Here is a 13,146-nt window from a genome sequence, read left to right as displayed (position 1 = left end):
TTAGTAAGCTACCACTTGCCAAATTTTGTTGAAATACCAAAGAATATTCACATTATCTGAGAAGGCTATTAAAATACTATCTCATTTTCCAAATATATGTCTTTGTGGGTCCAGATATTTTTCATAAATTTAAGAGGTTAAGAGGGCAACAGATTGAATATAGAAGCAGGATGAGAATCCATCTGTTTTCAAGTAAGCTAGGCATTAAAGAGATTTATAAAAATATAAGACACAAAAATAATTTTTCTCACTAGTTCTTAGGGAAGGAGAAGTAGTTATGATAAAATTTACCATTTAAAAAAGTATTTATTAGCATTTATTTTATGTTGAATTTACTCCTGAGCCATAAGTTTTTGTTTCTTCAGTTTCTTGGTTATCTTTTACTTCTGTGGAGCCTCCTCTAGGAACAACCTACTCTTCAGTAAGGATCATCTCCATGTGGCAAGGATAACTGTGTTAATCCACCTTCTAGCTAAGTTCTCTGCCAGGTCTTGGGAGCTTTGTTCACCTGGATGTGCTCAATGACTGGAGAATCTACATCAAGTTCAGCATTGCTCTCTGCATTTTTAAACATGTGCAGCAGAAATTTAGCAATGTTTTGGGGTCACCAAACTTGTGTCCATCTCCAGTGTTTGGCCTGGGCATGCCGATCAACTCCACCATTGTAACAATAAAATGGCACACTTTGCTTCTGTAAAGTGACATCCATCAGTTATGTGGTGGCCATTTGGATATATGCATACCCTTGATGTTCTGGGCAGTTACGTAAGTGTTCTTAAAAGGAACATCGACGATTTGAACCTCTTGATTTGCATGATTTTGTGGGGTTTTCTGGGTTAAGTAAACAGCAAACCATTTTCAGAGGTCACCTCAGGCTGCTTGTGGAAGAGATATTTATTGTCTTAAAATGAATTACTTTGTGTTTTTCTTTTTTAATTTCTAGTGTGGCATGTATGTATAAATACCATAGTAAACAAATATGGGTGAATCCTTAATTTTTAAGAGTAAAAGGTTCTGAAATAAAAAATTTAAGAACTTGCTGGTATAAGTAAGCCAGCAAGTTAGTGGTAGTGGTTAGTGGTACTTAGTCCAGTGGTATTCAAATTGTGCCACACTTCAGTATTATCTGGGAGCTTTAAAAACCTCTGCTGCCCAGTTTATTTTCCATACCATTAAATCAGAGTAAAGATGAGAAACTTCAAGCCTGCCTTTGGGAACTCCTAGTTTCAGCTCATTCTTGAAACTTTGCATTCCTTATTCCAGCTTTACAAGGGGGGAGGGGTCACTTTATGCACTTGATATATATTTACCTTATTTAGAAAATGTTACATCATTTTTGTTTACTTTTGCAAAAGTGAATTCAGTAATCCAGTGAGAATTAGTTTGCCCAAATTTATGGTTTTAAATAATTGATAACTTAATGTATAATCCAATTAAAAACAATGGGAAAATCCTCTTTCTTTGTATGCTAATGACCAGGGGGGAAAAACCACACAGTAATTTTATCTCCTTTGAGAACTTTTTTTTTTTTAATTTTCAAATTTTTCTCCCCCCAAACAGTTTTTTTTTAAATGTCAGAATTATACTTTTGAAATACTGAACTGTTGTTCCTTTCTAATTAAATAGATAGCCAGATATATGGTCCTGGACATTATATCTTAAAGTCAGCTTTTGAAATAGGGAAACTAAATGTAAAAAGCCTAGTACAGTGTCAAGTAACATACATTAATATGGTCCAGTGTAGTATCTACTAAAAAGTTTATTTAACGTTATAGCTAAGCATGCAGTGGAAGCTGCTTACGCCAAATTAGGAAAAGTTATGCAGCTAAGTCTGTGGCTGAAGGCTAAAAAAGTTGGAAAACTTATATATCGAGAGTTAATTAAAGTTAGTTTTTAATGTCAAGTTTAGTCATCAACAAATTTATGGTAGTAGTCTTTAAAGAATTCCTTTAAGTTGACTATTCCATATGTGTGTTCTCAGTATGGGTTGTTTGATCTTACCAACTAGTGAGTTGCTCATGTTAACTTTTTAAAATTGATTCTTTATTGAGATAATTTTATATTAAATGCATTTGCAGGAAATGATGTAGAGGGATCCTGTATATCTTACCTAGTTGCTCACAATGGTAACAACTTGAAAAACAGTATTACAAGTTGAGTAATTACATTGATATAGCCTACAGATATTATTCAAAATTTCCTGAGGTTTTCTTGTGTGTGGTTCTCTGTGATTTTATTATATGTGTATGTTTGTGTGTCTACCACCGTAGTCAAGATACTTAACAGTTCATCTCTATACAAATTCCTTTTTGATAACCACACCTCCACCATCATCTCTAACTCCTGACAGTCACCATTCTCCATCTCTGTCATTTTGTTATTTCAACAGTGTCATATAAATGGAAGCATATGGGCCTGGGCTGGTGTGGCTTAGTTGGTTGGGCATTGTCCTGCAAACCAGAAAGTCACAGGTTCAATTCCCAGCTAGGGCACATGCCTGGGTTGCAGATTTGGTCCCCAGTCAGGGTGCATGAAAGAGGCAACCCATCTGTTTCTCTCCCTCTCTTTTTCCCTCTCTTTTTCTCTCTCTTTCTCCCTCTCTTTCCCCTCCCTTCCCCTTTCTCTAGAATCAATCAAAGAAAAAAAATTAAGTGGAAGCATATGGTATGTAACCTTCTCCATAGGTTTGTATGTCTTACCACAGTCCAGCAAAATCATGTGAACTTTTAAAATCCACTTATGTAAACAGCTGCTTTCTATTTTATTCTTTAAGGGATTAAATGTCTCAATATAATTTTTCCTGATTTGTTCAGGATTCACATTTATTAAAGACTAGACAACAAAAAAGGGAACATGTTGATCATTTTGTTATTTGGCTTTGTATACCACTCATGCAGATCTCTTCAAAGTTCAAATTAGGTATCAAATCTTTTTTTAGGGTAGATTATGTATGCCAGGACCTAGTGGTCTGGAGATAGATAATCTAAAACAGAGGTTCCCAGGCCAAAGTTCTGACCTTGAAGGCTAGGTTTGTGTTAGTGAGAGTGATGATCTTGAAATGATTTATTTATTTATTAAAGATTTTTAAGATTTGTTTTTAGAGGGGAATGGAGGGAGAAGGAGAGAGAGAAGAATATTGATGTGTGAGAGGTACATCCAACAGTTGCCTCTTGCACACCCCCCCAACCAGGGAGTTGGCTTGCAACCCAGTCCATGTGTCCTGACCGGGAATAGAACCTGAACCTGCAACCTTTTGGTTCACAGGCTGGCACTCAGTCCACTGAGCCACACCAGCCAAGGCCCATTTATTATTTTTAAAAGCCCTATAGTAATTGTACTTTATATCCTAGCTATTTAATGCATCAATAATTTGTTTTTAGTTAGAATTCTTGCATTTCACTTGGGAAAACAAGCTTTGTTGTGCTGATCAGAAGTTCTGATTAGTGATAGATGTGGGAAGAATTGTTGGATGTGATAATCAGGCTAGACTCTGGTGCCATACTGGACAGATGCTGTATGTGAATTTCTTTGGCTATAGATACACAGTGACAGCAGGAATTAAGTGATCATAAATGGAAGGTGCATGGATAGGTAACCCTGGTTTTCACTTAATGGTTTGTTAACATTAAGCTATTGTTTTTACTTTTGACAAATTAACAGGAAGAAAATACTTTTATATTATGACCCAGTATACATACATGTACAACTGTAACAGAAGTTTCACAAAAGCATTTCTTCCCTTTAAAATGTGTAATTTAGTCCTGTGTATTCTGCTTTTTTATTACTAGTAATGCTGTTTGTTAGCCATATTGATTTCAAGGAACCATCCACACACAGGGTGTGACTTCTCATTTACAGAAAAACTACTATAGGCCCATTGATGACCTTCCAGGTCATAGGATTTTTTTGATGCAGAGCTTTCAGTTCTAGACCTTCTGAAGCATAGTTTAAAGATCTTTTTATTCAATTATGTGAAGCATTTGGTGCTTTATACTGAGTTCATTTTGGATTGAATTTGTGGAATTAGTTAAGCTTTATTTTAGCAAGGTCATTTTCCTGTAAAAATGTATCTTTCACCCGTGTTTTATTTGGAAAACAGTTGTGATGGTTAATAGAGTCAGAAATGTTTGGTTGGGGAAGATTATTTCGGATTATTTGGTTAAAATTATGCTGGCTGGCCATGGAATGCCTAGTGGATGAGTGAATCTCACTTATTTTGTTTCTTTTCTGACAGTGTCTTTTCCTCCCTGCTTTCCATCCTACTCTAAATTTAAACTACTCAAGGCTGAGTGAGTTATGCTGTAAGCCTCAGCTGTATTGTATCTCTATTGCCTATGATAGTTTCTGGCAGACAAGCATTGTAGATTCTTTCTGTAGTAGTAGATTCTCATACTACTTTCTTTCTGATATCTTCTGATAAACTCATCAGTCTTTTGAGAACACTGTGTGGTTGGTGCCCACGGTCTGTGTCTGTTTGTCTTTAGTGCCTGTTAAGTACTTTAGTGCTATTGATGAATTGCATTTCTTGTGCCACAGGGATTTTTCACATATTTCAGCAATTCCTCGTGTGTGTGTACTCATAGCTAGTAACTGCCTTAGTGATTTTGGTGGTGCCTGTGCATCAATTCTATATTAATAAATCTTTCCATATAATTTCCAATTTTAGTCTTACCTCTCATGAATCTTTCCTGTTCATTTTACTGTTCATTGTTGCTCCAGTTTTTGAGGTTTTGTTAGTGCTTGTACACAGTTTTTTTAACTTAAATTTAGGTTTAGGTTCAATAAAATGAATTATTATTTAATAGAACAATTCTACAATGTGAAATTTGCAATGACTTTTTAAAGAAAAGCATTTATGGTTTTTTCTACCCACTTTCTGTGTTCAGCTGTAGTTTTGATAATATCACATGACTAAGATTATAATAATTGTTTTGTAATAGTTGGGACAAGAAGCAGAATTATAATGATAGATAGTATGGACTTGTGCACACAAACATTGGAAAACTAAGTCTGGGCATTCCGTTTTGTTAAACAGGTTACCGTAGTTGCTGCATTGGCAAAAGGGTTAATAATATATTTCATGCAAAATAATACATTTAAGAAAAAGGATCTTGGGACAATTAACTTCATTGTCCAGGTTGAAGAAACATCCAAAGTAGTTTAGTGGCTTGCCTAATTAGGGGGAGAAGTTGAGATGATTTGGTTTATTGTTAAACATGTAATGAAAATTTCATTTTAAAAATGTGAAAAGTTCCCAGTGATGGTGCCTCTCCAGCCCCTCCCCTATTTGCCCACCCCACATATGCACAAAACACAACCCATTCAACCCAAGCTCTTATAAATTGTGGTTTTTCCTTCCATCAGGCTGAATTTTACAGCAAATGCTTATTAGCAGCACTTACTCTATGAATTGGCCTTTTTCAAATGTGTAACTGGTCTCTGCCATTGAATCTAATAGTTTGTTTTGTAAACAGGATTGACTAAAAGCTATAAATGAAGTATATTATAAAGAAGAAGAGAAGTGTAAGAATGTTATTAGGAATGTTCAGTGTTGATATTTGTAGTGAAAGTACTTTTTGTCTCCCTCAGTGATCTAGAACATCAATCACTATGGCTACAGAAATTGGTTCTCCTCCTCGTTTTTTCCATATGCCAAGGTTCCAACACCAGGCGCCTCGACAACTGTTTTATAAGCGACCTGATTTTGCACAGCAGCAAGCAATGCAACAACTTACCTTTGATGGAAAACGAATGAGAAAAGCAGTAAACCGAAAAACTATAGACTATAATCCGTCCGTAATTAAGTATTTGGAGGTAAGTACAGGTCATGTGCTTCAGATACCAGACTTTATTTTATTTTATTTTTTTAAAAAAATTTTTTAAATGAGGGGTAATAGGTATATCTGTATTTCATGAATTCGTGAGATTTTTTTAATAGTTTTTTTAAAAGATTATTTATTTATCTTTATAGGGGAAGGGAAGGAGAGGAGAGAAATATCAATGTATGGTTGCCTCTCGTGAGTCTCCTGCTGGGAACTGGCCTGCAACCCAGGCATGTGCCCTGACTGGGAATCGAACTGCAATTGTGTGGTTCACAGGCCTGCGCTCAATCCACTGAGCTACACTAGCCAGGGCCGAATAAGGGAGATTTTTAAGTGAAGCCAGCCACTAGTACTTTTTAAAATATATATCTGCATGAATTATCTTCACAAAAATTAATAAAGTTAGACTCCCAACATAGGAATTAGTATGTCCCATGCACATAGGAGAAAAAGATTCATTTAGAGGTAAAGACAGATTTAGATTTTTCTATATATTTCCCTTGGGAAACTAGACTAGGAGAGCTTGAGAGGAATTAAGAAAACCAAGGGCAAGATGTGAAGAATTGTTTTTGTGCTGAGGATTTTGAAGGAATTGGGAGTATCTCTTTATTTCTTACTTTCTTTCCCTATAATTAAGGGATGTATGGCCCATGAGAATGTGTTAGAGTTAGGAGCATCTCGAATGATTGATGGAAGTTATTGTGAGTAAGGAGAGGAGGGAAATTCTAAACAATCTGTCAGTAGGATAAGATACCAACTATTATGTATGTTTTCAAACATAATGAGAAAAGTTTAATCCTGTTTTCCCTCATTTAATAATAGCTTACATTTTGTTAATTTAGTTTTATATTGAGTGCAATTAGATCATATATCAGTTGATTAATTAATTAATCTATTTTTAACAGAATAGAATATGGCAAAGAGACCAGAGAGATATGCGGGCAATTCAGCCTGATGCAGGTTATTATAATGATGTAAGTATAAAATATTATACTAGCTTAATATAATTTTTTCATTAGGCATTTGAACATAAAAACATGTGATCTCAAATTCAAACATGGACTTTCTCTTTCCATTTTTGTAATAAAAACAAAACATTCCTAAAGGGATACTAAACATACTGTGTAAACCATGAGTTTTTTTTATCTCAACTTAAATTTTCCTTTTAATCTAATGATAGATGAAAGTAGTGTTCAGCGTAAGACTGCACTGCCTCAGAGTCTGTGTAATAGGAAAATTAATTTTAAATTTGGCTTATTGTTGACTTTGAGAAATAATTAGGGAAATTTTATACTTGATTTTGTTGTTTGCTTAGTAATAATTGGCGATTAGTTTTCCTGCATTTCAGTTTTCTTGATTTAATATAGAATACTTATAATCTATTATTACAGATTTTAAAAAATATATTTTGTTTTTAGAGAAAGGGGAAGGGAGGGAGAGAGAGGGAGAGAAACATCAGTTGGCAGCCTCTCACATGCCTCCAACAGGAAACCTGGCCCACAACCCAGGCATGTGTTCTAACTGGGAATTGAGCCAGTGACCTGTTATTTCTCAGGTTGGCACTTAGTCCACTGAGTCACACTGGCCAGGGTTATTGTTACAGTTTTTTTACAAGTCTTGTATATTTGTTAATTTGTATTTAAATATTAAAATAATCACTTCGCATGCCCCAGGTTTGCATAATCAGGAGCTTTTACAACCCAGTTTTCTTTTCTTTTTTTAATAGCTGGTCCCACCTATAGGGATGTTGAATAATCCTATGAATGCAGTAACAACAAAATTTGTTCGAACATCAACAAATAAAGTAAAGTGTCCAGTATTTGTTGTTAGGGTAAGTATTCTGTTGGGTATGTTTGGAAAAATTAATCCTGAGCTAGTCTGCAAATATATTCAACAGGACAAAGAAAATTAAACATTATTTTAAATGTACATCTGGGATAAAAATTAGTGTATTGCTAATAATTTTATTTTGTAATAACCAGTTGTTTATCTGCTTTATCCACATTTAGTAAGGTATTACATTTATTTTACTTTTTAAAAAGATTTTATTTGTTTTTAGAGAGAGGAGAAGGGAGGGAGAAAGAGAGAAACATCAGTGTTTGGTTGTCTCTTGCATGCCTCCTACTGGGGACCTGGCCTCCAACCCAGGCATGTGCCCTGACTGGTAAATGAAACAGCAACCCTTTGGTTTGCAGGCCAGCACTCAATCAACTGAGCCACACTAGCCAGGGCAGGCATTACTTGTAGATCATTTTCTTCTTATTGCAATTCCCATAGAATTTTCTTTGAGCTGGCCATAAATATATATTTCAGCAGGTCTCAGATTTGCTCTTGAATGGGATTGCTTTTGTTGTTTAGAAAGCAGCATCTCAAGGCGAATGAAAACTCTTGGGTGTTACTAGGAGGGAAAATACCTGAGAGAAGCTGAAGACAAATGGTAGACCATAATTGTCAGCTCCATGAAGGTACATAGTAGGTACTCAATACATTTCCACTGGAATTTTAAAAATATAATTTAAAAATAAATAGTACATTTATGTGGTTCAAAATAGTGAAAACTGAAGAGGTTTTCAATGAAAATGTTTTCCCATATCTATCTGCCAGACTAGTTAATAGTCCAGATTGAGCAAATAAAAGACTGTCATAGCAAATATGTGGCAAATAAAATAATTAAGTCCTCTGATATTAGGGAGGTGTAATATACAGCGTGGAGAAATGAGGAGCTGGAAGAGATGCTGGTTTGAGCTCCATAAAAATGGTGCAGTCAGTCTAAGGTCTCCTATTTGCTTTTGAAGCATATCTCAGTAGAAATATCATTAAGGAAACACTTATTTAAATGGTTTTTGTGTTAGTAGAGCCAACCAACATGTAGGATAACTTTGGGAATTTGGGAAAAGGAGTATGATGTGCAACTAATTTTAATATCATCTTAGCATAATACAAAACTTTTTTGAAATGAATAAAATCTGAGCTTTCACTATCTTATATTTTGCTTGATGGGTGAATTTCTCATTTGAGGCTCAATCTATAAGAAGTAAGGAGACATTTGCACATAGTGGCATAGTCCATATTACAAGGTATTAAGACACAGAAATGTGTCTATAGTGAAGTTGCCTGTTGTATTTACTGGGTTGCGATACACAGCAGATAACAGAAACTAGGAAAGTAGGATGATTTTGTTTATAATAATCCAAATCATAATCTGTAGGCAAACAATAAAAAGCCAGGTTGTCATACATATCTTTGTAATTTACCAAATAGTCTTCATTTTATGCATCTCATCCCGCTGTTCCTATGAATACACTTGTGCTTTTCAACTCTGTATCAGTTTTAATTGATTTATTTTAAAGATTTTATTATTTTGTTAGTACATTTAGGTGAAAGGCAATATCATTTACTTAATGTTGATTGTTGGATATTTTGTAAGTACATTCTAAGTGTTTTAAAAATTAAGGCTGAGGATCTGTAGCCTTGTATAACCTGTCTTTTTTTTCTTCCCCAGTGGACTCCAGAAGGAAGACGATTGGTCACTGGAGCTTCTAGTGGAGAATTCACCTTGTGGAATGGACTCACTTTCAATTTTGAAACAATATTACAGGTAAGAGTAATCATCAGATGGTAGCATTGTTTTGTAATACTATGAAGAACTTGAGATATTGTAACTTTATTGGCATTTTAAACTTATAGTTGGGCAGATTATTGTGGATTAATGTATGCTCCTATAAAGCCTCCTGTCATATATTCTTGTATGTAATGTTTACAAATGGTTTATTTTCACAGGCTCATGATAGCCCAGTGAGGGCCATGACCTGGTCACATAATGACATGTGGATGTTGACCGCAGACCATGGAGGATACGTGAAATATTGGCAGTCAAACATGAACAACGTCAAGATGTTCCAGGCACATAAGGAGGCGATTAGAGAGGCCAGGTTTATACACAATATACCATTTCCTGTAGTCCCTACTGTCATGGTTAAATCATTCTCTAAGTGTATTCTGGGTGCAGAGGTGCATGGGCTCTGTGAGATTCTGAGAAGCTTTCTGCACCCTATAAACACAATATTTTCCTTTGTTTTCACACATTCACCATTTCACTGGCGCCTTTCTGAAGTAGTGTTGTCCTGGTATCTGCCTTTACGATATGTTAGAGTTGTATTGTCTGCCGCATTTTGCACGGATTTTCTCTTTTCCTTTATGGTTAATAATGTGTATACATTACTCCTTTTTATTACCTACTGTGTAAGACACAAATATTTCATTCCAAATAAAGAATTCAGTCTTTAATTATACAGCTGAATAAAATCTAAAGCCTACAGAAAACACTTCCAGAGGTCACACAAAATACAAGAAAAAAAGGCTTAAGTGAAGACCTGGTTGGCTTGGTTATGCCATGACTTCAAAGGAAAGTGCACTAGGTCTAAAAACTCCAACAAGTAACTCTGGATATGGCAAACATTAATGGATTAATGAATGGGTTCTTCAAGCTTTGAAACTGTAAGCGGATCATTTTCAAGAAGACTCTAGGACTTAACCTTCCAATTCACTCTTGATACCATCAGTTATGCAAATGTGTAATAAGTGCAGTGTAAAATATTTTCAGCAAGCTGTATATATTTGTACATATCAGTGAGATATGTACAGTAAAACTGGAAAAAGAAAGTTTCAAAAACCAGCCTGAAGAGTTGCTGCAGCCTCAGAATAAAGCTAAACAGCATTCTCTATGGCTGTGCTGCCCATGTCGGGTAAGAGGTTGACATCTCTATAGAAACATTCACTGCAGTCACCATTTCTACTTTCAGATCTGAACAAAGATTGGTGGATAAAAATGTTTCTGCAAAGACTTGCTGTAGTGTCCTGCCCATACATTGAGTTTTCACAGTTGGTTGTTTCTTAGTCATAGGATTCAAAGGTTCAAAGAGTTCTTAGAGTTCAACGAGAAACTTGATGATCTGTCACTACAGGGAGAAAAAAAATGGTTCTCTTCTTTGTAGCAGGTCTTAAGCTTTAAATACAAGTCTAACTGTCCCTATGTTAACCTTTTCATCAAAAGGTGCAACATTCATAAGATAGCTTGCCAGGAAGAAGATGTGAAGGATTCCATAGACCTTTGAAGTACATGAGAAACATCATATGTGGGAATGTTTAGCAACCAGTTGTTAATAGCCTGCCCAGATTTTTTCAGTTTATTGTTTCTGAAGTGTCTGAAGTAGAAGCTAATCCTAACTTTTTGAGCAGTATTCCTATGTAAAAGACTATTTATAGGAATATTGCAAAAACAATTTATTTAGTTTGTACACTTAAATTAGCTTCGTGTTTTCTGTTGGTACAACAGGAAATTACTTACTGTGGGGAGCATGACTAGCATTAGTAGTAATACACTTGTTAAAATACTCTGAATATTGATGATTGAAAACTAAGAAGCAACTACTTCATTAAATTCTTCTTTTGATGAGATGTGATGGTTAGCTGACAACATTCTCTTTAAAGTGTCTTCTTGGGTGGATACTTCCCTCTTCTAATTGTAACACAGCATAGTGTTTTTATTTTTCCCTTTTTGAGAAGCACAGATAATCTGTTAAATGCTGACTTCTTTCCCCTGCTGTGTGTCTTCATGTAACAGTTTCTCACCCACGGATAATAAATTTGCTACATGCTCTGATGACGGCACTGTTAGAATCTGGGACTTTCTTCGTTGCCATGAAGAAAGAATTCTCCGAGGTATGTGTACTAATAGTACTCATTGGACTATTTAAATAGGAAGGCATTTGTGGTTAAATCACAATACTACAATATCAGCTTAGATCTCTATTCAGTTTTCTTACATATACACTGTCTTAGGCTCTTTAAAGATCTGTCTGGTTCACAGTAATTTTTTAGATTCCTTTGAATTCTTTGAGGTACAGGTGTTTCCCTTCTTCAGTCTCTTTCTTCCAGTTACTCACTTATCTTTATGCATCTCTTAGGGCTATATTCCTTTTCCTGTCTGGTATCCAGATACCTTTTTTCCAACATACTGACACTATAATTTTATTTAGATAGCTCACATTCTCCCAACAGTCTTTTTACAACACAAATTAACGAAGGTACCAATAGCTCTCCTTCTAACTATTGCTATTTCTGAAAGCTGGCAGTGTTCTGTTGTATCACATTATATCACATGGCCCATGTGTCATAAATTTTGGAGGGGTTCCTTGTTTACTTTTATTGATTCTTTGTTAACTATCATCTGTTAATCCATTTACAAAAGAAATCTGTATTTCTACTTGGATTAGCTTAGTTTTAGACTTTATAATGTGGCTAATGTGGTGCTTTTGAAATACAGTACATCACCACCAATTATGTGAATTCAGTAGTGTTAGAAGTAGAAAATTCACTTTGTGTTTAAATGTGCAATATAAACATTTAAACGCAAATGTTTACACTTCTAATGATGTGTTATTAGCTTATTATTGATTAGGAAGGTAGTTTTCTCAAGTGCTTGATTTGAACCTGTACTTATTTAACCAGGAGTGCATTCTACTTCATACTTTTGATTTCAGTATGCCATAAAAGTAACAGTTTCTATGGCTGTGTGGGTGCCACAGATACTGGGGGTCAAGAAATTATTATTCAGATATTTCCCTTTCTGTTCAAAAGTTGGTAGAGTTAGATGTCTTGGTTGAATTGTAAGTTTCTTACATCTTTTCAGAGATTTATATCCAGCCTATAGTGACTATACTTTCTACACAAGAAAATAAACGTTCTTGATATTTAATCCATTTTTCAAACCAGTACTTTAAAAAATCATATGTGCTTAAACATTCCTGGCTTTGTACATCTTATGTGGGTTCATCCATAGTTTCGTATGGTGGTAACTGATGTGAGGATATATAGTTATCTATCATAATGAAAGGAGTGCACTCACTAACAAGGTCATACTATTCTACAGCTTGGACTAGATGTAGTCTCTGAAGTCCTCAAGTAAGAGTGGTTTTATAGGTAAGAACCATTACCTAGAAGGCTTAAGTGACATGGACAGTGTAAAACAAGTTCACAGTCAGGACCAGAATCGTACCACTTGACTCTTAGCCCAATGCTACACTGGTGTTGCATCTTTCTTCACTATTAGTAGAAGTCTTAGCTGTTAAATAGAAATAACATAAACAGCTTTCTCTAATCTTTGAAAATTCTAAGAAATGTGGAAGAAACAAATAATTTTATTTATTAAAAGCAATTCTGAACTATCAAAAACAATTTTACACTAGACTAGGACTATAATAACTGAAGTCAGATATAAAACTATTATGCATCTTGGATTTAAGAAGAAGAACAGCTCTGGTTG

At 35.0% G+C, this 13,146-nt stretch overlaps 1 protein-coding gene across 8 annotated transcripts in view; it reads left to right on the top strand.

The window, feature by feature from the left end:
• WDR33 (WD repeat domain 33) overlaps positions 1 to 13,146 on the top strand; it is a 103,423-nt gene that overhangs the window by 34,199 nt on the left and 56,078 nt on the right. For all 8 annotated transcript variants that reach the window (XM_037070010.1, XM_037070016.1, XM_037069997.1 and 5 more), the window contains exons 2-7: positions 5,590 to 5,814; positions 6,728 to 6,796; positions 7,549 to 7,653; positions 9,325 to 9,420; positions 9,603 to 9,754; positions 11,446 to 11,543. In XM_037070010.1, the coding sequence (XP_036925905.1) occupies positions 5,611 to 5,814; positions 6,728 to 6,796; positions 7,549 to 7,653; positions 9,325 to 9,420; positions 9,603 to 9,754; positions 11,446 to 11,543 (724 nt within the window). In that variant the 5' untranslated portion in view covers positions 5,590 to 5,610. The remainder of the gene's footprint in view (positions 1 to 5,589; positions 5,815 to 6,727; positions 6,797 to 7,548; positions 7,654 to 9,324; positions 9,421 to 9,602; positions 9,755 to 11,445; positions 11,544 to 13,146) is intronic.

This window comes from Sturnira hondurensis, unplaced genomic scaffold (assembly GCF_014824575.4).
Source record: "Sturnira hondurensis isolate 20B ecotype Veracruz unplaced genomic scaffold, ASM1482457v3 Scaffold0001304, whole genome shotgun sequence".
NCBI lineage: Eukaryota > Metazoa > Chordata > Mammalia > Chiroptera > Phyllostomidae > Sturnira > Sturnira hondurensis.
Note: the sequence above shows the minus strand (reverse complement) of the source record. Positions and strands in the feature narration are given on the sequence as shown.